The 25,108-nt window shown below is 36.7% G+C and overlaps 1 protein-coding gene across 1 annotated transcript; it reads left to right on the forward strand.

Moving 5' to 3' along the window:
• Positions 1-17: 17 nt before the first annotated feature.
• NUP35 (nucleoporin 35) lies at positions 18-24,951 on the forward strand. Its single transcript, XM_054723255.1, has 9 exons — positions 18-74; positions 3,121-3,291; positions 5,651-5,778; positions 8,097-8,154; positions 17,014-17,155; positions 21,321-21,390; positions 21,853-21,981; positions 23,220-23,384; positions 24,568-24,951. Exons 1-9 carry the CDS (start codon positions 35-37, stop codon positions 24,643-24,645), a joined length of 981 nt encoding a protein of 326 aa, XP_054579230.1. The 5' UTR covers positions 18-34; the 3' UTR covers positions 24,646-24,951.
• The last annotated feature ends 157 nt before the right edge of the window (positions 24,952-25,108 follow it).

The raw sequence follows: 25,108 nt of genomic DNA on the forward strand, positions 1-25,108 counted from the left end.
GGAGGGCCCGGAGCGAAGGGTAGCTGCCGCCGCGATGGCAGCCTTTGCCCTGGAACCCCAGGCAACCACGCTGGGTAAGTGAGAACCTGCCCTTCCGCGCTGGCGCTGCGACCCACGCCGTAGGCCTGGCAGCGGGCGGAACGGAAAGGCCGGAGTCCTCAGGCTCTCGCCTGCCAGTGTCCGTCTCGAAGGGGGCGCCCTCGGACCGCCCGTCTTGTGCCCGCTTCTCGGCAGCCCGCCCGGCGTGCAAGTGCCTGAGACGCCCACCCCGCCGCGTCCGAGGCGGGACCCGGGGATGGTCAGCAGGAAGGGCCCTCCCCGCCTGCACGTGGGTGGGGTGGGCGGTGCCCGGAGGGTGGTTGCCAGGCGCCGCTCTTGGGTCGCCTGGGCTTGTACCTGCTGGATTCCTTCCCGCTCCTGGCCATTGGCCGAAGGCATCTGTTTTATGAAAGGAAGCTTGAATCGTGCGACGTTAATACACCGGACGGTGGCACCCATCGAGATGGTGACCTTCCTAAAGGAAGCCCGGAGTTCGCACCGTACGCCCAGCCTTCATCTTGGGAAAGGGGCCAAGTGTTGTAGGTCTTTTCCTCAAGTCAAGCAAGTAATGAATTTTTAAAAGTTCATTCCCGTTGCTGAAATATGTCGTTCAAAAAAAAACAAAACACACTAAAAAACAGGATGTCGACTTCCTTTTTGTCTGCTGAGTGTTGGGACGTGTGAGACCTGTGGACATTTTAAAAATAAACCGTTTACTCTAGAGACATACTCGAAAATTAGGTTACAAACTTTCTGAGTTTGGAAAGAGAGCAAGCGTGTTACGTATCTGTAGAGGGAGTTTTTGTGGTTTTTTTTATTTGTTTTTTGTTGTTTTAGATTGGAATGGTATATAATGCTTTGCATGTTATTGCAAAATAAGTTTCTTTTTTAGAATAACGTGAACTGTTTTAGTATTAGCCATAAACAACTAAATGTATGATATCAGTGCAAATACGTACTCTGCTACATGTACATTTATGTACAGATATTGGCCTAGAGTATTTGTGTTTTGCATTATGTTAGAGATCAGAAAACTGTTCACTTCTAGTTCTACAGTTTTCTACTCAAAAAAATTTGGAGTGCATCTACCTTGGGGTTACAAATGTGAATAAACCAAACCCTTCCCTGTTTATTGTCTAATCAGAGATCTGACATTAGCTGATAATAAAGGTTCAAGTCCACATACTGCAGATATTCTAGGTGAGGAATAAACGTTTTCCCAGAACCTAATGGTATATTAAAAGTAAGCGTTGCGCCCTAGCTGGTTTGCCTCAGTGGATAGAGCGTCAGCTTGCGGACTGAAGGGTCCCGGGTTCAATTCTGGTCAAGGGCACATGCCCTGGTTGTGGGCTCCTCTCTGTTCCTCTCTGAAATCAATAAAAATGTATTTTAAAAAATAAGCGTTACTTCAGCCAGCAGTGCTACTGAATAAGACGACAGTACTTAACTGTGAAATGGAAGCTACTCTCTCTTTAAGTGAAATCTAGCCTGAAGGGTGGTTAGTGACAGTCTGATAGAGTTCTTTTTGCCCTTACTACTGTATCACCATGTATATCCAAATAATATCAGAACTTTTTTTGACTTGTTACAATTGCTATATATTTTTTCTTCTGTTAAATACTATATTTTTTTTCTTTTGTTAAAGAAGGTAGATGGCGCTACCTAAAACTTTTATTACTGAATATCTGTTCAGAAAATGCTTTTGGTTTGACTTTAGTACTTTCTCTTTGGAAATATGTAATTATATCAGAGTAACATAGTAACTAGCATTTGAAAATAATTACAATGTAATTATAGTTCTTTCTGCAGTATTTGCTTTTTCTTTTCCCTGAATTACTTTGTCTTTTTCCTCTTTTATGCACTTGCATTGCTAATATCTAGGTCTATTATGACAAGATATAAGAGGAAGCATAAACGTGACAGCATTTGGATAGCAAGAAACACATTTTTGAGGCTGTTTAGAAGTTAAGTAATAGTTTATAAAGATCATATAAATAACATACAAAACGTTTACTATTTCTAAGTGCCATGAATCACATTTAGGCTTGTCACATAGTTGAAAATTAAATTTTCATTAGTAGAAATTGCATATTCTACATTTATACATTTGTCACTCAGTTTTGGCTATTATAAAATACTGTTATAATAATAACTAATATTTGCTGAACATTTGCTATATATTCAGTACTGGGTCAAGTGCTTTACTTGCTATAATTCTAATCAAAACTCTGTGAGTGGGTGATACGATTATGCCCATTTTGCTGAGACACTTGAACGAAGATCTCTGACTTGAGAGCCCATGTTTTTCTTACTGTGCTATTTTGTTTTGAAATTAGAGTAAGTGAATAATAAAACCTAACCTGTAAATTGTAAAAACTAATTTCGAAATGATGATTGTGAAGTATCTGTTCTCTTTTTAAATTGGATTTATATCAGGGATACTTATTGATTATTCATAATTTTAAAATACATTATTTTTTAAAATTCAAAAAATTCCTTTCCAAATATCTTAAATATGTTTCTTAATTGGGATGCTAATCATTACTATTATTTCATATGTGCTCTAATGTATACTTGATTATACTTTTATTACAAAAATATTTACAGTTTTTGTGTGTAAGGAAGAAAAAATGGGACATATAGTAAGCTAAACATTGTGTTTGATTTGTGTAAGTAACTTGTGTACCTTGTCCTTGTTTTGGTTGTTGCATAGTAGCTGACCCAGAAATGGAAAGTTTTCCTGTATGTATTAGGGATTTTTAAAAATATATATTTGGAATGTGCCTTCAATAAACATTTTGCTTTAAAAAAACTAAACTCTTAAATTTAAAAATAAGTGTTGATTCTTAAACCTGTGAAATGTTAATGAAAACAATTGTCAAAGATTAATATTGTTAATACAAAATACTCTTAGAGTTTTCTCTAAGAATAATTTTATTGGTTTTTAAAACAATAAATTCAACTATGGTTTTTATAGCAATTAACAATATTGATTAAATTTTCAAACTTATGCTAGATTCTTGTATCTTTTTGTTAGCTATTATAACATTAAAGTCCTTATATTATTTCTGATTCATTTAGGATCTGAACCAATGATGCTGGGTTCACCTACGTCTCCAAAACCAGGGGTTAATGCCCAGTTCTTACCTGGATTTTTAATGGGGGATTTGCCAGCGCCAGTGACTCCACAGCCTCGATCAATTAGTGGCCCTTCAGTAGGAGTAATGGAAATGAGATCACCTTTAATTGCAGGTAGGTAAATTGCCTAAATTAGTTTCATAGTAACGTCAGTATATATACTAGAATTTTAAAAAGAGTAATGGTGCAGCATTCACTTTTGTCAACCCATTTATTAATTTAAAGCATTAAGTAATAGCTCTACTTTTTAATATAGGATTCTAAGAATAGAGGTGTAAGCCAGGGGTCCTCAAACTTTTTAAACAGGGGGCCAGTTCACTGTCCCTCAGACCGTTGGAGGGCTGGACTATAGTTTAAAAAAACACAACTATGAACAAATTCCTATGCACACTGCACATATCTTATTTTGAAGTAAAAAAACAAAACGGCAAAAACACCCGGTAACTAAAAGTGCAGTTATCAACATCTCAGTAAGGGAGGGACCACTGTATTATAATTCTAAGAACCACCCATTAAAAAAACATTCTATCCAATCTAAGATGCCATTGATTATAAAACTACCATTATTTTACGTACCACTAAGAAAAAAAAATATGATAAAATGCCAAGATCAATTTTTTTTATCAATCATCCCTTTTTCAGATATTGTAAAGTATGTGTGTGTGGGTAGAAGGGGATATGGTCGTTTAACTTCAGCTGAATTCAACTTAATTAATCTTAAATATAATAATAGCAAATATTCAGTCAAACCAAGTGTAATTTGAAAAATTGGTAAATATGAATTCTACATCTAGTCAGAGTTATTTAAGGTTCTCATTTATAGTATGTTTAATGAAAGGATTTACTTCACAAACTGGGAAGCTTTTTACACAAGCTATGTAAATCGTCAGCACAAAACGTTATTGCCTAAGTACCACGTGTATCTTTTACAGGATGCCTTTAACAAAGAAATACTTTAAAAGATAACTGAAGTTTAATGATTGAATTCCAAATGTGAGCTAATATTCTTTTAATAGATGTTTAAAGATAAACTTCTTACTTTAATTGTCTTTAAGGTATTATTTTGTTTAAAGTGGTTATATTATTTATATATATGTAAAAGAGCAGAGGGAATTATAAATTATATTTGAAGTGATTAACTTAAAACATTCTGGACAGATTTTGGGGGTGTTTTGGTATATATTTTTCAAATGTGTTAATATTGTAGCTACCATATATTGAGTACTTATGAGCTAGGAAGTATGCTAAGTATTTTGTTATTTTTTTTTTTCTTTTATCAAACTTGAGGGATAGATAATATCTCAATTTTTCAAGAGGAAACTGAGGCTAAATGCAATAAAGAAATTGCTGAAACTCACATGTTACTAAGTGACAGAGCAGGAGGTTCAAGTCCAGGCCAGTCCTGTTCTGTAGTCTGTACTCTGAATAGCTTGTGCTGTACTGCCGAGGCTCAGTCATTAGTCTGACAGAGGAAATGGGCTGCTTCACTGTTTGCCATTGCTGATTCTCTGACTTATAAAGACATTTTTATGTCTCTAAAACTTGGTTCTTTTTAAAATATCTTTATTATGGCCCTAACCGGTTTGGTTCGGTGGATAGAGCGTCGGCCTGTGGACTGAAAGGTTCCAGGTTCGATTCCGGTCAAGGGCATATACCTTGGTTGTGGGCACATCCCCAGTAGGGGGTGTGCAGGAGGCAGCTGATCGATGTTTCTCTCTCATTGATGTTTCTAACTCTTTCTCCCTCTCCCTTCCTCTCTGTAAAAAATCAATAAAATATATATTTAAAAAAATAAAGTATCTTTATTATGTACTTAAATCTCTTTTTACTATGAGAAACATGAATGGGATCTGTTTAATTTTGACAAATTCCACATTATGGGATAATATTTAATCAAGTCTATACAGACGAGTTAATACCTACTTTCAAATGAAAAATAGGATCAAGTTTTGTGTTGAAATGCTAAATAAGAATTTTCTAGGGAAAGCAGAAGTTACATGTATTTACTAAAAACTAAAATTTCTATTTACTTATTCTGGAACCTTTATTCAAAGTGCAGCCTGTGGATCACCAGCATTGGCATCAGTAGGAGCTTATTAGAAATTCATAATCTCAGGCTCCACCCCACAAGTTCTGAATCAGAATCTGAATTTTAACAAGCTCTCCTGGTGACTTTCATGTGTATTAAAGTTTGAGAAGCACTAGGAGACAAGAATTTAAGTCAGTACTTAAAAAATATTTTTTTAAAATCTTACTTCTTAGCAAGCTGCTCTTGAGCAATTTCTGCAAAGCACCTCCCTGTCTCTCAGTTTCCTCAGTTGTTAAATAGCAATAATTATTAAGTCACAGGATTGTGGTCAGGAGAATTAAATTAAATAGTAATGGCAGTATGATTATTTTTTTTAAAAATCGCATCAGAAAGATGGAAGGCTTCTTTGTTTTCTCACCTGACTATATTTTTTGTACATTGTAGGTGGGTCACCACCCCAACCAGTTGTACCAGCTCATAAAGATAAAAGTGGAGCTCCACCAGTTAGAAGTATATATGATGACATTTCTAGCCCAGGACTTGGATCAACACCTTTAACCTCAAGAAGACAGGTAATACACATACCCTCACGCACATCCACAATTGATAATTTCATGTTTTTAGGTGGCTCTACCATGAGGGTCAGTAATTTGAAATTTTCTGAGTCTGTTGTAGTGTAACTTTGTTGCACAGAATAAGCATTAAGGACATTTATCATAGAATCTACTTAAATTGTGTTTATCATGAAATGCACTTAAAAATGTAATAGAACTCCAGATTATATTTTCATGTAGGTAATTCTGTGGTTTTTATAGGTATGCCTTTATTCACCTGTCCATGCCCACAATGTACTTAATATACATGTAGAAATGTTTATGGTTTAAGTCATTCCAATTCTTTTAAAAGTTTAATATTTATACATAATTCTGTGAAAGAAAAAAAATGAAGATTCAGGATTTTATCCAAATGTAGGGTACTTTGTAATGATTTGAAATCTTTGTTTTAGGAATTACTTTATTGTAAGACCACTATCCTTTTAGAGCTATGTTCACTGTTTAACTATTTTACTAAAAACACTGCCTCCTGCATATTTATGAGCTAACTAGTGGCCCGGTGCATGAAATTCATGCATGGGGGGGGGGGGGGGGGAGGTTCTCTCAGCCCAGCCTGCACCCTGTCCAATCAGGGACCTTTTGGGGGATGTCCGACCACTGGTTTAGGCCCAATCCCACAGGTTGGACATCCTTCTCACAATCTGGGACTACTGACTCCTAACCACTCACCTGCCTGCCTGCCTGATCACCCCTAACTGCCTCTGCCTGCCTGCCTGATTGCCCCTAACCCCTCTGCCTGCCTGCCTGATCTTGCCCCAAACTGCCCTCCCCTGCCAGCCTGATCGCCCCTAATGGCCTCTGCCTCAGCCCCCATCACCATGGCTTTGTCCGGAAGGAAGTCGGACATCTGGAAGATGGCCGGTCAACCCAGTCTAATTAGCATATTACCTTTTTATTAGTATAGATAGATTATATAGGATAGGATTGCTTTAATGTGGGGGGGAGCCTTTTTCATCAGGAGGAGATGCTTATATGGCTTATGTTATATTTGAACAGTAGTATTCCAGACTTAACAAATCCGGAATATTCTGTTTTGGGATATTTTTCTAAAGGTTGGTAAGTAAATATGATGTTCAGTTTGGTGTGAGAACCACAGGCTTAAAGTTTATGTTTTCATTGCTCCTCTGACAATACATGAAAGGAAAGGTAGTTTATACTAATTGCTATGTTCAAAATGTTTAAAAGGCTATGGATCATAATTTGTAGAGAATGCTTTTGAGTTGAAAGTTGCTTAGAATATTATAATTAGGTTAAAACCCAAATTAGATTTGCCTCCTGAGACTTTGCTCAACCTCTCTCTAATTATAAAAGATGTTATTACGAATTGGACAGTACATTTTGTATCTCTCCTAACATTCTTTCAACATTTGGTTCTCAATGCTAGGTGATAAAATCTGGTTGCTAGATTTTAGATTTCCTTAGTTCAATCAGAATCTGTTTTTTAAAAAATCTGTATAGCACCAGTTTATCTCAGTGATAGAGCATTGGCCCACAGACTGAAGGGTCAAGGGCATGTACCTCCGTTGCAGGCTCGATCCCCAGCCCTGGTTGGGGTGCGTATAGGAGGCAACCAATCGATGTGTCTCTCTCACATCGATGTTTCTCTGTCTCTCCCTCGCCTTTCCACTCTCTAAAAACCAATGGAAAAATATCCTCGGGTGAGGATTAAAAAAATAAAATCTGTCTATATTTACTTCTAGAGACTCTTGTCATTCTTGATTTGGTATTGTTGTCTTTTTTTATAGAAGGACTTTTAGCTACTTTAATTTTCTCACATTTAAAAGAACTACTATTGATCACTTTGTAACTGTCTACCAGTAGCAGCAGAAGTATGCTGTCTTTTATTGTGTAGACTGATTTGAACCTATAATACTTCATGGTTTGTTTTTGTTTAAAAATAAAATTTTGCCATCTTTCTGTTTTTCTCTGTGAGCTCAGTGATTTGAAGAATCACCACTACCTGTGTTAGTTCAAATATTGTACCTTAGGAACTAAAACCAAATAGCAGTGTTACTTCCTACTAAAAATAGTATCTTTTTACCACATGTGGCTTTACTTAATTTAAACAAATGGTATGGTAATGGTCTAGCATATTTTCAATTAATACTGCTCAACTAAAAAAAAAAGTTAGGGCGTACTGTTTGATTGTTATAGACATCTCCAGTAAAGTAGATATTCAGTTGTCTATTTAATGAAGCCCTTTAGCACTTATTGTGTATATGTTATGGTTAGAACTTTGCATTTTTACCTTAACACTTTCTTCTGTTTTTATGTAGCCAAACTTATCAGTAATGCAGAGTCCTCTTGTTGGAGTTATGACAACTCCTGGAACAGGTAAGCAGTACCTTTTAACACCAAAGACCGTTCTCTACTTTTTTGAATGAAGATAATATAAGACCTTGATTGATAATTGCCAAATTTATTTCTTTTATGTTTCAAACTTGGAGACTTTTTCAAATGTAAGTAATTTCTTTCAGAAAGGAAATACTTTGTATATTGATTCTTCTCTGAATTTAAAGGTAAGATGTGAATTATATTCAAAATATTAATAATTTAAAAATATACTTGATAGTGTCTCCTAAGTAAACAAAAACTATAATAAAAAAGGCCATTGGAATTGGGAAGAAAAAGAATACATAAAAGAGTGAATAATAAAAGGTGTTTTGAGAGATGTTAATGATATTTATAAATCTGTCATTAACTACTAACAGCCACTGGTTATACCTAGTTTTTTGGGTTTTGTTTAAGATTAATAGTATTTTTTATCTTATCAACATCATCACTAGCACAACTCTTCTTACATACTCATATATTTATAGTCTATCCAATGTTCATTCAGCAAATAATTGAGCACATGATCATGTACCAGCTCCTGAGAAACTGAACAAAATAGATAACCCTTGCCTTTATAGAGCTTACATTTATTTACAGAATTTACATTTATAAATAAAATAAGTAAATTATACAGTTTGCTAGAAGGTAATACATTTTATGGAGGACAAGTAATCAGTAAAAGGGAGTAGGGAGTGAGAGTTTACAGTTTTTAATAGGGTGGTATATTAATTTTCTATTGTTGCCATAAAAAATGGCCACAAACTTAAAGGTGGCTTAAATAATACAGATGGATTGTTTTACAGTTCTGGAGGTGAGAAGTCTGAAATGGGTCTCAATGGGCTAAAGTTAAGGCAATCATAGGCTGTGTTAATTTATGGAGATTCTAGGGAAGAATCTGTTTTCTTGACTTTTCCATCTTCTAGAGGCTGCCCACATTTCTTTGCTTATGGCCCCCTACCTCCATTTCAAAATTTGCATCTCTGATCATTCCTCCGTAGTCATGTCTCCCTCTCGCTTTTAAGGACCCCTGTGAATACTTAGGGCCATTCTGGATAATCCAGGTAATCTCCCTATTTTAAGGGCACTGATTAGCAGCCTAATTCCATCTGCAACCTAATTCTCCTTTGCATATAATGTAATGTATTTCCAGGTTCCAGGGATAAGGACGTGGACACTTGGGGGTAGGGCATTATTCTGCTTTCTATAGATAGGGGCAAATAAACATTTGGTCAAAACCCTGAACTTAAGTAAGGGAGGTAGGGAAAAGTGTTACAGACAGGAAATAACAAGCACAAAGGCCCTGAAGTGGGAGTGTGCCTAGGGTGTTAACAAAAGAGTAAGGAGGCTAGTGTGAAATGAACTGAGTAGGGGAGAGAATAGTAGGAAATGAGGTTAAAGAGGTAATGGGGACTGATGTTACAGGCCTTGAAGGTCATTGTAATAACTGGTTTTTACTCAGAAAAGGCGGAAAACAAATAGAATGAGACTGCTGCTGTGGTGAGAATAGCCTTTCGGGTAAGGGCAAGGGTTGAAGCAAGGAGACCAGATAGAAGGCTACTGCATTAATTCAGGTGAGGGATGATGGTGGCTTAGATATGAAGGAGGTGGGCCCTGGCCAGTGTGGCTCAGTTGGTTGGAGTGTTGCCCATGCACACGCCAACCAACAGGTCGAGAGGTCGTGGTTTGATTCCTGGTCTGGGCATATGCCTAGGTTGTGGGCTTGATCCCCAGTAGGGGATGTGCAGTTGGCAGCTGATTGATGTCTCTCTGCCTCTCTCTAAAATCAATAAAAACACTTTTAAAAAAAAGAAACAATAGCAAGATTTAAAATGAACCAAATCAACAATTATATAACACAAAATGTAATAAACACCCAGGTAAAACATTATGTCAAAATGCATAACAAAAGCAGTATCCAAATACAGATTTCGGTTAACCAGTCTGTGAATACTTACTGGCAGTGTCCTTAAAGTCCAGATTTCTACTTCTAGCTTGTTCAAAGCTATTTAGGCTTTTTCTATTATGCTCCTCTAATTTCTTCCAACCTCTACTCACAGCCCGATTCCAAAGCCACTTCCACATATTTAGTTGTTACAGCAGCACCCCACTTGTACCAATATATCTATTACTTTTAAATTGCTGCCGTGACAAATTACCACAAGCCTTATTTCTTAAACCAATATACATTTATTATTGTGTTTCTATAGGTCAGATGTCTAGACACAAGTTGGTTCTTTCTTTAGAGCTCAGGTGTCAATAGGGCTATGTTCCTTTCTGGAAGCTCGGGATGAGCTGCGTCCAGACTCATTCAGGGTATTGGCCCAATTCAGTTTCATGTGGTGGTAGGACTGAGGTCCCTGGTTTTTTGCTGGCTGCCACCTGGAGGTTGTTCTCAGCTTCTAGGGGCTGCGCTCATTCCTTGGCTCGTGGCTCCCCTTCCATCTTTAAAGATAGCAAGTGGTAGATAAATCTTTTTGTGTGCTTCTCTCTGACCTTTCTTGTTGGATCTTTGACTTGACTTTTCTGCCAGCTGCTACTAATTCTTGATTTTCCGTTTTCAATATTGCCATATCTAAGGTGATTGGAGATGTATCTCTCCCACATTATCTCAATATAATTATATCAAACTTTATTCCTTTTATATTATTTTTATATCATTATGATTATCTAAAGCATTGTCAGTGCTGATTCAAGTATTATAATTTATCCTTTCTGTAAAACTTTTTTCTTTAGTTAATAATTGTCTCTTTCCCCATTTGTCTAATTTTCTATGTGCCATTTGCTCCTTTTTTTTTTAAGCAAATGTTCTTTTGCTGTTATACATCTCTGTCTTTTTTTAAATGTTCATATTGTCAAACACATTTTAAAATTTGTTTTAAACTGAGAACATCTCTCTCGTAGCCTCTCTTGGCTGTTTTCTGTTTCAGCGTGGTATACAGCTATCATCCTAAGACTTGCTTTAGCCAGTTTCTAGAGTTTAGCTTTTTCCTAGATAACATGCATTCTTTTTAGTTTAGTTCTAAAAATAATATGTTTTGATGAAGAACATATTTGAGTAGCTTTCTAGGAAAGCTTGCATGGGAAGTGAAATTTAAGACCTCATTTCTGAAATCTTTTTTTTTTTTTGTCTATACTGGATTGCTAACTTGGCTAGGTATAGTATTTTACATCAGAATTTTGGAGGCATCATTCCATTGTCTTCTAGCTTCTAGTATTCTATAGAAGTTATGTGCAGTGTGGATTCCTGAGTCTTTGTATGTGGCCTGGTTTTGAAAATTTTAAGATCTCTATGGTTAGTGTTCCCAATTTCACAAATGTGCCTTGGTTTAGGACTTTTCCATTTGTTTTGCTAAGGAATTAATTAATGGATCCTTTAATAGTTCTGGGAAATTTCCCCTGTTCTAGGAAACTTCCTTATACAGTATTTGATAATTGCTCTCCCTCTGTTTTCTTGGAATTCTTTCTAATTATGAGCACTGTAGATTTTTCTAATTTTCTACTTTTTCTTCCTTACATTATCTTTTTATGTATATTCTACTTTCTGAGAGCTGTCCTCAATCTCAGTTTCCAACTCGTATAATAATATTTTGTTATTTTAATTCCCACAAACCTTTTCTGTTGTTGATTTTTTAATGTACTTAAAAATGTGGCATCCTATTGTTTCATAGATGTAATAACTTACCAGTGAGATTAATATTGGTCTTTTTTTTTAATTTTTATATATTTTATTGATTTTTTATTTTTTTTAATTTTTAAATATATTATTGATTTTTTACAGAGAGGAAGGGAGAGGGATAGAGAGCTAGAAACATCGATGAGAGAGAAACATTGACCAGCTGCCTCTTGCACACCCCCTACTGGGTATGTGCCCGCAACCAATGTACATGCCCTTAACTGGAATCGAACCTGGGACCTTTCAATCCACAGACCGACGCTCTATCCACTGAGCCAAACCGGTTTCGGCAATATTGGTCTTTTTTATTCCTGCTCAAATTGTCTGTTTTCTTCTAGTTCTTTTTCCCACCTCTTATCTTTTTTGGTGAAGGCATATTTATTGAATGAGTCACTAAAGAGCTACTTGGAATTAGTATATTTGTGCTCATCAACATTGGCAGGGAGGGGCTAAGAGGCTGTTTATCTCTTATTGGGCTACACTGTAAGGGGATTAGACAGTTAATTAGATTTTTGTTGGGAGATTATTATTTTATTCTAGAGCCTCCTGTTCCAACTGCTACTGCATTACAAAAAGTAATGAAACTTAGTTTTTGAGGAAAAGGAATCTAAATGGCTCAGGACTCAACAAGTCAAGTCTCTATTTAGTTTTTTAAAAATTTTCTTTGACCTTTTGAGTGTTATATCTTGAGAGTAACTTGATTCTCCAGTCCTCCTTTGTTATGGGTTAATAGTGTGTCACTGTGAGACAATATTAGCTTGTTTAAGAGAACTTTTTATGTGGTTCTGAGGAAATCATCCTGTATTCATTAATAGAAAAATAAAACTTACTCGTAATTCTTTTTGCATCTCAGTTTTGGATTGGAATAGTAACTTTATTATTCATTTCCTAATAGGTTTGGTCCCTGTAAATTCTTATGTTAGTCATGCATTTATAAGACATATAGGATGTACTTGACACAAGATCAGCATTTACCAAAATATGTGTTTTATTGAGGGTAAAATGTGATCAAGTACAGTACAGGAAATTTTAGGTCAAATGTAGTTACAAATACTTTTTATTGGATAATCTTCGAAAGCTTTTTATATGTAAATTTCCCATCAGAACAATACAGTGTACTAGGGGCCCGGTGCACGAAATTCGTGCACGGGGGCGGGGAGTCTCTCAGCCCAGGCTGCACCCTCCAATCTGGGACATCACTCTCACAATCCAGTACTGCTGGCTCCCAAACACTTACCTGCCTGCCTGGCCCCTAACCTCTTCTGCTTGCCAGCCTGATAACCCCCTAACCATTCCCCTGCCAGCCTGATAGATGCCTATCTGCTCACCTGCTGGCCCGATTGTTCCTAACTGCCCTCCCCTGCTGACCTGGTCGCCCCCAACTGCCTTCCCCTGCTGGCCTGGTCACCCCTAACTGCCCTCCCCTGCAGGCCTGGTTCCTCCAACTGCCCTCCACTGTAGGCCTGGTCACCCCTAACTTCCCTCCCATGCTGGCCTGGTCGCCCCCAACTGCCCTCTCTTGCAGGCCTGGTCTCCCCCAACTGCCCTCCCCTGCCGGCCTGATCACCCCTAACTGCCCTCCCCTGCAGGCCTGGTCACCCCTAACTACCCTCCCCTGTAGGCCTGGTAACCCCCAACTGCCCTCCCCTGCAGGCCTGGTAACCCCCAACTGCCCTCCCCTGCCGGCCATCTTGTGTCCACATGGGGGCAGCCATCTTGTGTGTTGGAGTGACTGTCCATTTGCATATTACTCTTTTATTTGATAGGATGGTCTTTTATAAAACTTTTGCCACAGTACCTCTTTTTCCCCCTCTGTAGAGTATCTTTTTTATTTCTTAATATACTTTGACTATAAACACTTTGGAAAGACTTAGAGTGATTTTCAACTCAATTGGGAATTCAGAAAAAATGACAAGGCATCAGGTGTATATGTATAGTAAGAATGTGTTAAGCAGAGAGCCTTCAGAAAGTTAGTAAACATGGAGTTTAACCCTTTGCACTCGCTTGCTTTTTTCTTGATTCCTTTATTCTACTCGAGATTTAATTTTTTAAATACCCCAGATTTTACAAAGCGCAGCAGTAGAATAAAAACTGGAGTTTCTTTTCATACAAACTTATTTATTTGGATTTTTTTATATTTCAAATTATTGATACATTCAATACAATTCGACATACGAGCTGCTACTGATGCTAACCGTGTCGAGTCATACTCGACATCTGAGTGCAAAAGGTTAAACCATGTGTAAGGTCCTATAGTACCATGTTCTTTTAAAAATTGAAGATCAAATTGCTTTTAGATGATAGCTATCGATACTTAGCATTAAAATAAAAACTTGAAAACATTTTAAAGTATGTTTTCATTTAAAAATAGTCTGTTTCACCCTAGCTAGTTTGGCTCAGTGGATAGAGCATTGGCCTGCAGATTGGAGGGTCCCGGGTTCTATTCCAGTCAAGAGCACATGCTCAGGTTGCAGGCTTGATCCCCAGTAGGGGGCGTGCAGGAGTCAGCCAATCATTGATTCTCTCTCATCATTGATGTTTCTATCTCTCTTTCCCTCTCCCTTCCTCTCTGAAATCAATAAAAAATATATATTAAATAAATAAATAAAAATAATCTGTTTCATGTAAACATAAATAACCTTTTTAAAAATAATATTTCTACAAGAAAAGATTTTCATGAGAACAGTGACATTGTTTTATGTTTTTCAAATCTTAATGTCTTACTTAAAATAAAGCTAAATTCTCATAACTGCTTCTGTATTCTATCTGAATTGATTAAACCACATCAAATAGATTTCAGAAAAGACCAGTGTACTCTCATGAGTGAGTGAGAGTGAAAAAGGCAAATGAAACTTTAAATTATTAAGAAAATTATTTTGACTTAGCTGATCCCATGAGAGGGTCTTGGGGAGCCCAGGATCTAAGGACCACATGTATACAACTGTTGCTGTAGTAATTATGAGTGTTAACTAGGTTACAGATTGAGAGCTCATACCTTGAGTTTGAATTGCCTAGATTGGAATTCCAGCTTCCTTTCTGGATGTTATTTCACATCATCCTGTTTCCTAATTTGTTAAATGGAGCTACTAACAGGATCTATCGTATAAGGTTAGAATTAAATTAAATTAAATTATACATTCAGAGAATGATGTTATAAGTACTTAGTAAAATGCTACCATTCATCATCACTTCAAAATTTTAGTCCTGTTATGTCATCCTTTCTCACGGTTTACCAATGGCTTCCCAACCCACCTCAGGTAAAAGCCTTAAGTCTTTACAGTGGCTTACAAAGTTTTTTTGTTTTTTTTTTCGTGATCTGCTATCTTGTTATCTCTCTGTGCTCATATAGTTGTTCTGACCTCATTGTGTAATCTCCCTCATTACTGTGCAAAGACTGGCCTTTTTTTTAAAAAAAAAAACAACAACATTTTTATTGATTTCAGAGAGGAAGGGAGAAGGAGTGAGAGATAGAAACATCAATGATGAGAATCATTGATCTACTGCTTCCTGCACGCCCTCTACTAGGGATTGAGCCTGCAACCCAGGCATGAGCCCTTGGCCAGAATCGAACCTGGGACCCTTCAGTCCGCAGGCAGACACTATCCGCTGAGCCAAACCAGCCAGGGTGAGGCTGGCCTTCTTGCTCTTTATCAAACACCAGTCCATGTCCATTATCAGGGCCTTTGTACTCACTTTTTTCCCCAACTAATATTCACATCTTCACAAATTGGCATGTTCTGCATCCCATCTCCTTCAGGTTTTGTTTTAATGGCATTGCAATGAAAATTTTTTTCATTAAACCTTTTCACAGAAATACCTACATACTCCTTGTCTCCCTTCTCTGCTTTTTTTTTCTGTAGGATTTTCTGTTTTCTGGCATATAAGTTATTATTTGCCTCTTTCACTAGAATATAAGAAATAGGGTTTTTTGTTGTTGTTTTGCCCTCACTCACTGATATGTTTTTATTTATTTTAGTGAGAGAGACACAGAAAGAGAAACATCAATTGGTTGCCTCCTGTATGGGGATCAGACCAGCAACCTAGGTATGTGTCCTGACCGGGAATCTAACCCACAGCCTTTTTGGTGCCTGGGATGATGTTCCAGCCAACTGAGCCACCCATCCAGGGCTGTTGTTTTTTTGTTTTGTTTTGATTTTTAATTTATTTTAATTGCTTCTTCCCTTTTTTAAAAAAAATATATTTTTTAATTGATTTCAGAGAGGGCGAGATAGATAGAAACATCCGAGATGAGAGAGAATCATTGGCTACCTCCTGCATGCCCCACACTGGAGATTGAGCCTGCAACCTGGGCATGTGCCCTGACTGGGAATCGAACCTGGACCTCCTGGTTCATAGGTTGACACTCAACCACTGAGCCAGGCCAGCCAGGCTGTTGTTGTTTTTAAGTCTAACTTGTTCACTACTGTATCTTAGATACCTGGAATTATGCTGGGTACATATTTAAATGCTGAAAAAAAATTTTTTTTTTCTTTTCTGAAAAAATATTTCTTTATGAGTGAATCATTATTACTATTCCAAAGACTAAAGACAAATGGTCTCTGCTGCTCAGAAATGTGTGGTCTCAATAGGAAAATGCCTCTGAGATAAAATGAACATGTACAGCATTTAGCTTGGCATGTTGGGCATGTAGACATACTCATTAGTTGGTATCTGTCATTGAAGGATAAGGAAAAGAATCAGACATTTCAGATGGAAATGACCTGAACAAAAGAAAACTGCATTCACATCTTAGGAGTTAGGGTAGGGACCATTTAGTGGCATATTGGAAAAATAAGGGTAGAACATTATAGTGGAGGCCTGGGCATTTGGATTTTGTTCTGTGGGTAATGAGTTGTTACTGAATATTCTTAAGGCAGAGGTGCCATGAGGGAAGGTTTGGAAGATGAACCCAACAGAAGTCTTTGAAATTGACTGAATATCCTTCTGGCTGTAGGCTTAACCAAAGATTAATAAAACCTTTGCAAAATCACGTTATTCTCACTTATTAATGACTTCTCAAATTGTATGGTAGTATAAAATTATCATTTCAGAACAGTTGTGTATTTTAAATTATTTATGCAATTGCCAATTTTTAATATATTTTTTCCTTTAAAACTAAAAGCTTTGATTTAAAAATAACCAAAATGTTTATATTGGTAACTAACTTACTAAATATACTAATATAGGGCAAAGTATGTTTAGTCCAGCAAACATTGGTCAACCACGAAAGACAACATTATCTCCTGCGCAGTTGGATCCTTTTTATACTCAAGGAGATTCTCTGACTTCTGAAGATCACCTCGATGACACATGGGTAACTGTGTTCGGGTAAGGTTTCTGGATCATTTACCATTAAAAAAAGAATAGCCCCTTGTCAACATTTTTTAATGAGTTTTCTCAAATATACAAAAAATTAAAAGAATTGCACAACAGACACCCATATACCCACCACCTAGATCAGTAATGGCGAACCTATGACACGCGTGTCAGCACTGACATGCGTAGCCATTTCTGATGACACACGGCCGCTGAGGCAGCCACATGCCGAGGATGAAACATTTGCTGCTCCTGAGGATGAAACATTTGCAAAATAATGTTTTTTCCTCAAAGTGACACACTACCCGAGTTATGCTCAGTTTTTTGGCGAAGTTTGACACACCAAGCTCAAAAGGTTGCCCATCACTGACCTAGATTCTGCACTTAACACTTTGCTACATTTATTTTTGTTGGTGCATTTCAGAGTAAGTTGCAGACATCAGTACAGATCACCCTGACACTTCATCATGTGTATTATTATCTAGTGTTTAGATTATTTTCTCTTCTGTGTATTTGCTGGACATTGGAACAGGGTTGTTCCATTAGACTTAGGAATCTCCTTTCTATCTTTCTGGTTAGTGACTGTTTTTCTGCTTAATAGTGGACTTAATCAGTTTGGAACTGACAAATTGAATTTCATATAAATACTATATCACAAGTATACATATACTTTCTAGTCACGGAATATTGAATATTAATAGAAATTGTGCCTGACACATCTAGATGCATTTTGAATAGATTCTTTAAAAATTATCTTTATTATTGAAAGTATTACAGATATCCTGTTTTTTCCTATTGACCCCTCCTCGCCTGCACCCTCCCCGCCCCCAGGCCTTCACCACACATTGTATCTGTGGGTTATGCATATCTATATATATAAAAGCCTAAGTGACCGTTAACGATGCTATGATGCGCACTGACCACCAGGAGGCAGACGCTCAATGCAGGAGCTGCCCCCAGCCCACAGGCCCCGATCACCAATGGGGCTTGCCTGCCAACCTCCCTGTCCCTCCCCTCAGCCAGCAGGTCCCAATCACCCAATCGGGGCCAGGCCCCGGGCTGGGACAGGGAACTGGGGGTCGGTGGCGGCAGACACAGGTGGTAAGGGAAGGAGGAGGTGGGGAGGCGAGGAGCCATGCAGTGGCAGTGGGCAGGTGATGAGGGAAGAAGGAGGCTGGGAGGCAGGGAACCTGATCAGCCCTGATTGCTGGCCAGGCTTAGGGACCCCACCCGTGCATGAATTTCGTGCACTGGACCTGTAGTATGCATATAAATTCTTTGGTTAAACTCCACCTACCCACCCACCCACCTCTGCCTTCACTCTGGGATTTGACAGTCTGGTCCATCCTTCTATGTCTCCGGATTTGTTTTTTAGATTCTACATATGAGTGAGGTCATGTGATACTGGTCTTTCTCTGATTTATTTCTCTTAACATAATCTCTAGGTTGAATAGATTTATAGATCAAAAAAGTACTTTAAAGCATCTTAGAGATATTGCATCATTTACAGATGAGGAAACATAAATTGATTGATTTATTCAGAGATTTACATTTAGTTATTAGTAAAGCTTCAGCAAAAACCCCAGGTCTTCTGATTTTTAAACTGTTATTGTTTATACTGTACTATATAAGATTTGTTTCTGAAAGTGTTATATGTCATACTGATATCAGACCTAATTATATTTAATTTGGGGGTAAAAAAATATATAAAAATAACACATGAGCACCTTGAAAGAAGAACAATGCACAGTAAATGTTAGTGAACTTTATTCCGTTTATTTAAAAGTTCAAAAGAATAAGAATATACAGTGAGCCCTGGCCGATTTGGCTCAGGGGATAGAGTGTTGGCCTGCGGACTGAAGGGTCCCAGATTCTATTCCCGTCAAGGGCATGTACCTTGGTTGCGGGCACATTATCAGTAGGAGGTGTGCAGGAGGCAGCTAATGGATGTTTCTCTCTCATCAATGTTTCTAACTCTCTGTCCTTCTCCCTTCCTCTCTGTAAAAAATCAACAAAATATATTTTTTAAAAAAAGAATATACAGTGAAAAGTTTTCCTTCCTGGTTTGGTCCCAGCTACAGTTTTTTTCCCTCTTTAAAGCAATAATTGATCCCTCACCGGTGTGGCTAAGTGGTTAGAGCATCAGCCTGCGGACTGAAGGGTCCCAGGTTCGATTTCCGGTCAAGGACATGTACCTTGGTTGCGGGCACATCCCCAGTAGGGGATGTGCAGGAGGCAGCTGATCGATGTTTCTCTCTCATCGATTTTTCTGACTCTTATCCCTCTCCCTTCCTCTGTATAAGAAATCAATAAAATATATTTTAAAAAATAAATAAAAATATTAAAAAACTAAAGCAATAATTGCCACCTATATTTTGCATAATCTTTCAGAGATTCTGTGTGTTACTGATTTTATGTATGTAAAAAGTTAAAAGCAGGACCATTGCTTTTCTTGTTCTGCAGAAAACCTGCACTCAGCTCTTTATTCATAACAATTGGGCTGGCTACTTGATTTTTGTGTGTGTTTGTTTGAATTTGTATATTCTCTCATGAATTCTGTTTTTTTAATTTGGATGTCTACTCCCAAGTCTGTTTTTTATGCTCAGTAGTAATGGTGTCAGTTATAAGATTCCTCAGTAATTGTGTAAATTACTTGAAGTACTTCTTCTAGTCCTTTTTTTCTTTTTTAAGACATATACTTTCTCAGCTATTTATTTTCTGTTGGTTTTATTTTTTAATAACCCTCTATATGAGTTTAGTTGCAGGAATTGAAACATTTCTTCTAATGGGTAAAATATTTTGATCATTTATAGAGAAATACACCAGGGTCAGCATGGTATACCATTCGTTGCTTTAGGGTGATTCTTTTACAGGATATTGGAATGTTTCTACTCAAAGTGGTCCTAGACTCTTAGAATTATGTCTTATTTCTAAAGTACCTTCCTCACATGCAACCATTATTTTCCTCCTTCATTTGTTAGCCACCCTGTGTCATTTTTTGTTTTTCTTTAGGGTTATAAATCATATTCAAGCTTATATAACATAAAATAAAATTCCAGTCCTGAGTGCAGTGAGTATTTTACTCACATAGATTTTAATGTGTGGTGGTACTCATTTATTTTTGGGGACTCAGATTTTTTTGATTTTTTCCTAATCCTAGCTCCGGATAACTGAATTCCTGGCTAAGGAAATTCCAGATTTTCAAATTGAAATAGCTTTTTGGACTGTATAAGTATTAATGTCTTGTAAAATATTCAAACCATAGAGAACTTGATAAAGAAGAAAGTAAAAGTCACTTAGAATGTTCCCATACAGAGTATATGGCTATTAAAATTTTGGTAACCATCCTTTTAAATGTTTGTATACGATTGATACTGGCACTGACTGTTATTTTTGTTTCAGGACTAAATTTATGAATTTTCAGGTGCTCGGTATATAAGGATATGACTATATAATTTTAAATTCTTTCCCTTTTAATAACTGTAGTATACTTAAATATTTCTCTCTCTCTTTCTCTCTCTCTCTCTCTCTCTCTCTCTCTTCTCTCTCTCTCTCTCACACACACACACACACACACACACACACACACACACCACCCTTGTAAAATAAATTATATACAGAACTGCAACTTTATAATTTTATTCTAAGGGCTGTGATAGTGGTATTGAGAGAATTTCAGAGGTTTCAGGGAAGGAATCTGGAATACAGTAGAATGGCTGAGTCAAAACTAATTTTAACATTTGCTTTTGGGCAATGGGCAGTGATAGATTTAGCTGATGGGGGAAATGGGATGATCAAGGATTTCCTGTGGTTCTAGACCAGCGATTTTCAACTGGTGTGCCACAAGAATTTTTAAAGCATGCAGTGCCTGACTAGTCAGGGGCACTGACCTCTTTTCCCTTATTTTGTCAAATAAAAAAAATGACAATGGTCAGTATAATAGCCATCCATTGTGAATCAAATTTATGCCTGTTGGGTTTTTTGTGTGTTTTTTTTTGTCAGATCAGCAAAAGACATATATCTTGGTGTGCCGCAGAATTTTAGTAGTTTATGTGTGCCATGAGGTGAAAAAGGTTGAAAATTGCTGTTCTAGACAGTTGGAAGGAATTTATTTTGAAACACTTGTAAGTGTGGTGATTTGCATTCATATTTATTGTCGGACAACTCTCTTTTTCAGGTTTCCTCAGGCATCTGCTTCCTATATATTATTACAATTTGCACAATATGGGAATATCTTAAAACATGTGGTAAGGCTTAATTCTTTTCAGTTCAAGATTTAGGCTGAGGACAGATAAGCTATGACTAGAATGAAATTTTGCTGCTGAATTTTGTCTGCTCCTACTTTTTTTTAAGTTTTCATGGAATATGTCTGTTAGAGTCTAAAAGGCTGGAAATTGTATAGTATTTGTCAAAAAGGGACAAAGAGAGAAAATAAGCCAGAGAACTAGAATTTCAGGCTTCTCTCCAACCCTTTTCTTAATTAGTTTACAGTCTTTTAAAAACATAAATTATGCTAAATATTATATTACTGTTTTCCAAATTGAGCTTATTTTATTGGGGATAAAGGAAAAGAGAGGCGTTTAGCCTTTTATAGTGCATCAAATAAAAAGTGGAAGATTTATCTTTGTATATTTCTATTTTCTAATGTAATTCATTGAGTTTAGATTTTATATATTTTACGTTTTAAGAGACAACTTTACTCTTTGCAGATGTCTAACACCGGAAATTGGATGCATATTCGTTATCAATCTAAACTGCAGGCTCGGAAAGCCTTAAGCAAAGATGGGAAGATTTTTGGCGAGTCCATCATGATTGGTGTAAAACCATGTATAGATAAAGTAAGCTATTGCTGATGTAAGGGAAATGCCTTAATCCACATGAAGAGCAAAAATCTAAATATTGACATTGGTGGTTATGTCACTTTGCTCCAGCAGGCCTCTTTTTCTTAGTTTGTAAACTGTGACGATGTTATTGTACTCTTTTCTTGGTAAGCCAAATATATTTAGTCACAAGACTTTAAAGATAAAGATGAGTTGAAGAGGACTTAAGTAATTTATCCAGAGTTGTTAAAGATGAGGCCTCGATTCTACTCTATTCTAGGTCTCTTAACTTCTAACCCAGTCTCTGTTTTATGCAAAGCAGCATCAAATTATTTAATTACTTTAGAGGAATAGTGCTATTTCAGAATTAATTACTTCACATGAGGGTTAAATTAAATGGTGGAAGCTTTTTATTTCTATTTTAAAATATTTAAAATTTATTATATATTTATATACTTATAAAACAATACTGAGCACAACTTAAAGTTTTGTGACTTTAAAGTCATCCTGATTCTTCTTTTTTTAAAAAAAAATATATGTTTATTGATTTCAGAGAGGAAAGGAGTGGGAGAGAGAGATAGAAACATCAGTGAGAGAGAAACATTGATCTGCTGCCTCCTGCACACCCCCCACTGGAGATCAAGCCCGAAACCTGGGCATGTGCCCTTGACCGGAATCAAACCTGGGACCCCTCAGTCCACAGACCAACACTCTGTCCACTGAGCCAAACCGGCTAGGGCCTGATCATTCTTTAAATAAACAAATGGGAAATATACTACCTACCAGCGACTGCTTGGAGATTATATACATACTAATGCACAAAGTAGACATGGTTCTTGGTGCTCATAGTCTAGGATCACTGTACCAGATGTTTGCAGAGGCTAGATGAGAATTTGGGGTTACAGGTACTAAATAGCATTGGACTTTAATTTTCCCTTCCCCCAGATTTCCCCAAAGACTTTTTTTTTTTTTTTTTTTTCTTACTGATTTTCCATAGTGTTTGTTAGGAGATTCTTACTCTTGTGAATCTGTAGTTGTCTTGAGGATGTTTGAAGTCATTGGAGTTAAATTTCTGGCTGAACATTAGATCTCAAATGCTAGCCAAGAAGCATACATTGCTTAATCAAGCCCAAAATTATTTAAAATATTACTTAGATCAAATAGAGTATATCTTTTAATAAAGTTTTCTTTGTAAGTAGAATATAATAATGTATTATGTTTATAACCAGAGAAGTTCTTTATCTTTGTTCCTCTAGAGTGTTATGGAAAACAGTGACAGGTATGCTGTATCATCTTCATCTCTAGCCTTTACACCACCAATCAAGACCTTAGGAACACCATCCCAGCCTGGAAGTACTCCTAGGATTTCTACCATGAGACCTCTTGCTACAGCATACAAAGCTTCTACTAGTGACTATCAGGTATTTTAAGGGTTGGATAAAAAGAATGTACTTTAAAGGTTGAAGTGCTTACTTAGCATGTTTGACTTTTTCATTGGATTGATTTGTATGCCATTAAATATTTCCCACTGAAGTGATTGACTTGATGAAACCTATAAACTTTACATTCTTTAATTTCCTATTTTAAAAAAATTAGAATTTTGGTCAATTGGAAACTTATCTTGAATTTTAAAAAATTTCTTTACTATTTTAAAAACATTTTGATAGTCTAATTTGTTTTTTTTTCTAAGTTATTTTGGCATATGTGAACCTTTCTGGCATGAGGGAATATTAAAAAACCTATTAAATTGATAACTAAATCTGATGGTATCACAAATGAAGAGCCTTCAGTTCTGTTGGAATAGAAAACATTGACCAGTTTTCATTTCAAATTTTCTCATTTTAAAAATGTTTAAAGGACAAATTTATTTATATTCATTGAAGAATGGTAGGAGTATTATGACTCATCTCAGTATGTTATTGTCCCCTAATTAGTAAGGCAGGAGTTCTGAACTTGCCTAGCAACAGACCTGGGTTCTAAAACAGCAAATAAAAAAGTTGTCAATTTAGTCTTTTGACTTCCTCTTGAAATTTGGAGATCATTCTTGAACTGGTGACATTTTTTCCCTTTAGTTTCTTTTTTTAAAAAACCAATATTTAAAGCCTTCATGTCTAGTAACTTTTGTGTTTCTCCAGTTTTCTAATTTAAGGAGAAGCTGTAATTTGCTTTGCCAAAGGAATAAGATTTTACCATTCTTAAAAACATAAGGGCCCTAACTGGTTTGGCTCAGTGGATAGAGCGTCGGCCTGCGGACTCAAGGGTCCCAGGTTCAATTCCTGTCAAAGGCATGCACCTTGGTTGTGGGCACATCCCCAGTAGGGAGGTGTGCAGGAGGCAGCTGATCGATGTTTCTTTCTCATTGATGTTTCTAACTCTCTATTCCTCTCCCTTCCTCTCTGTAAAAAAATCAATAAAATATATTTAAAAAAACAACAAAAACACATAAGGACGTTTTAACCAAAGCCATGTTTTAACCTTTAAATATACAGTTCATTTCTACAAATGCATTTTAATGTTTGGCTCTATTAAATTAGCCATTAACTCTAGAATTAACTATGATATTGAAGAAAACATAATCTTAACAATTGTGTTTTTTCAAAATAGGTCATTTCTGACAGACAGACGCCAAAAAAAGATGAAAGTCTTGTATCCAAAGCAATGGAGTACATGTTTGGCTGGTAGTATAGTGAGAGCTAAGAACTCAACCAACTACAAAGGAAGAGGCTGCTACACTAAAACATCAGGGCACTGCCGGTTTTTCTTCGGTTAGTTATATAACCACTCTTGGCAGTGTGTTGGACAGCTATCTCATACTTCTTTTAGAAGCCTTTCTCTTTAAGGATACAGCATATTTGTAGCTCCCACTTTAAAAGATGGGTGAGACATGTTTTAAACAAAAAACTCTGTAAATAGGATTTTGTGTTTTCTGTGGTAATGCATGTGTAAACACAAAACATTCAGCATTGGTAATTAAATTATGTAATTGAGTGCACTGAGGCTTTGTAGTCATGAGTTGGTGGGTGAATTTCATGAAGGGGAACTGGACAGCTGCTTCTAACAAGACACAAAGATTGTTAACAATTTGAATTATGGCCTTTTAATTTAGATAGTATTTAATATTTTAATTATCCTTGTTTGTATATGT

This window comes from Eptesicus fuscus, chromosome 11 (assembly GCF_027574615.1).
Source record: "Eptesicus fuscus isolate TK198812 chromosome 11, DD_ASM_mEF_20220401, whole genome shotgun sequence".
NCBI lineage: Eukaryota > Metazoa > Chordata > Mammalia > Chiroptera > Vespertilionidae > Eptesicus > Eptesicus fuscus.

Bases quoted from the DNA above. Each gene is read 5' to 3' on its own strand.
- NUP35 (XM_054723255.1), top strand. From the start codon at position 35: ATGGCAGCCTTTGCCCTGGAACCCCAGGCAACCACGCTGG. The intron at 3,292-5,650 runs GTAGGTAAATTG...TGTACATTGTAG, and splicing joins GAGATCACCTTTAATTGCAG to GTGGGTCACCACCCCAACCA. The intron at 21,982-23,219 runs GTAAGCTATTGC...TTGTTCCTCTAG, and splicing joins TAAAACCATGTATAGATAAA to AGTGTTATGGAAAACAGTGA.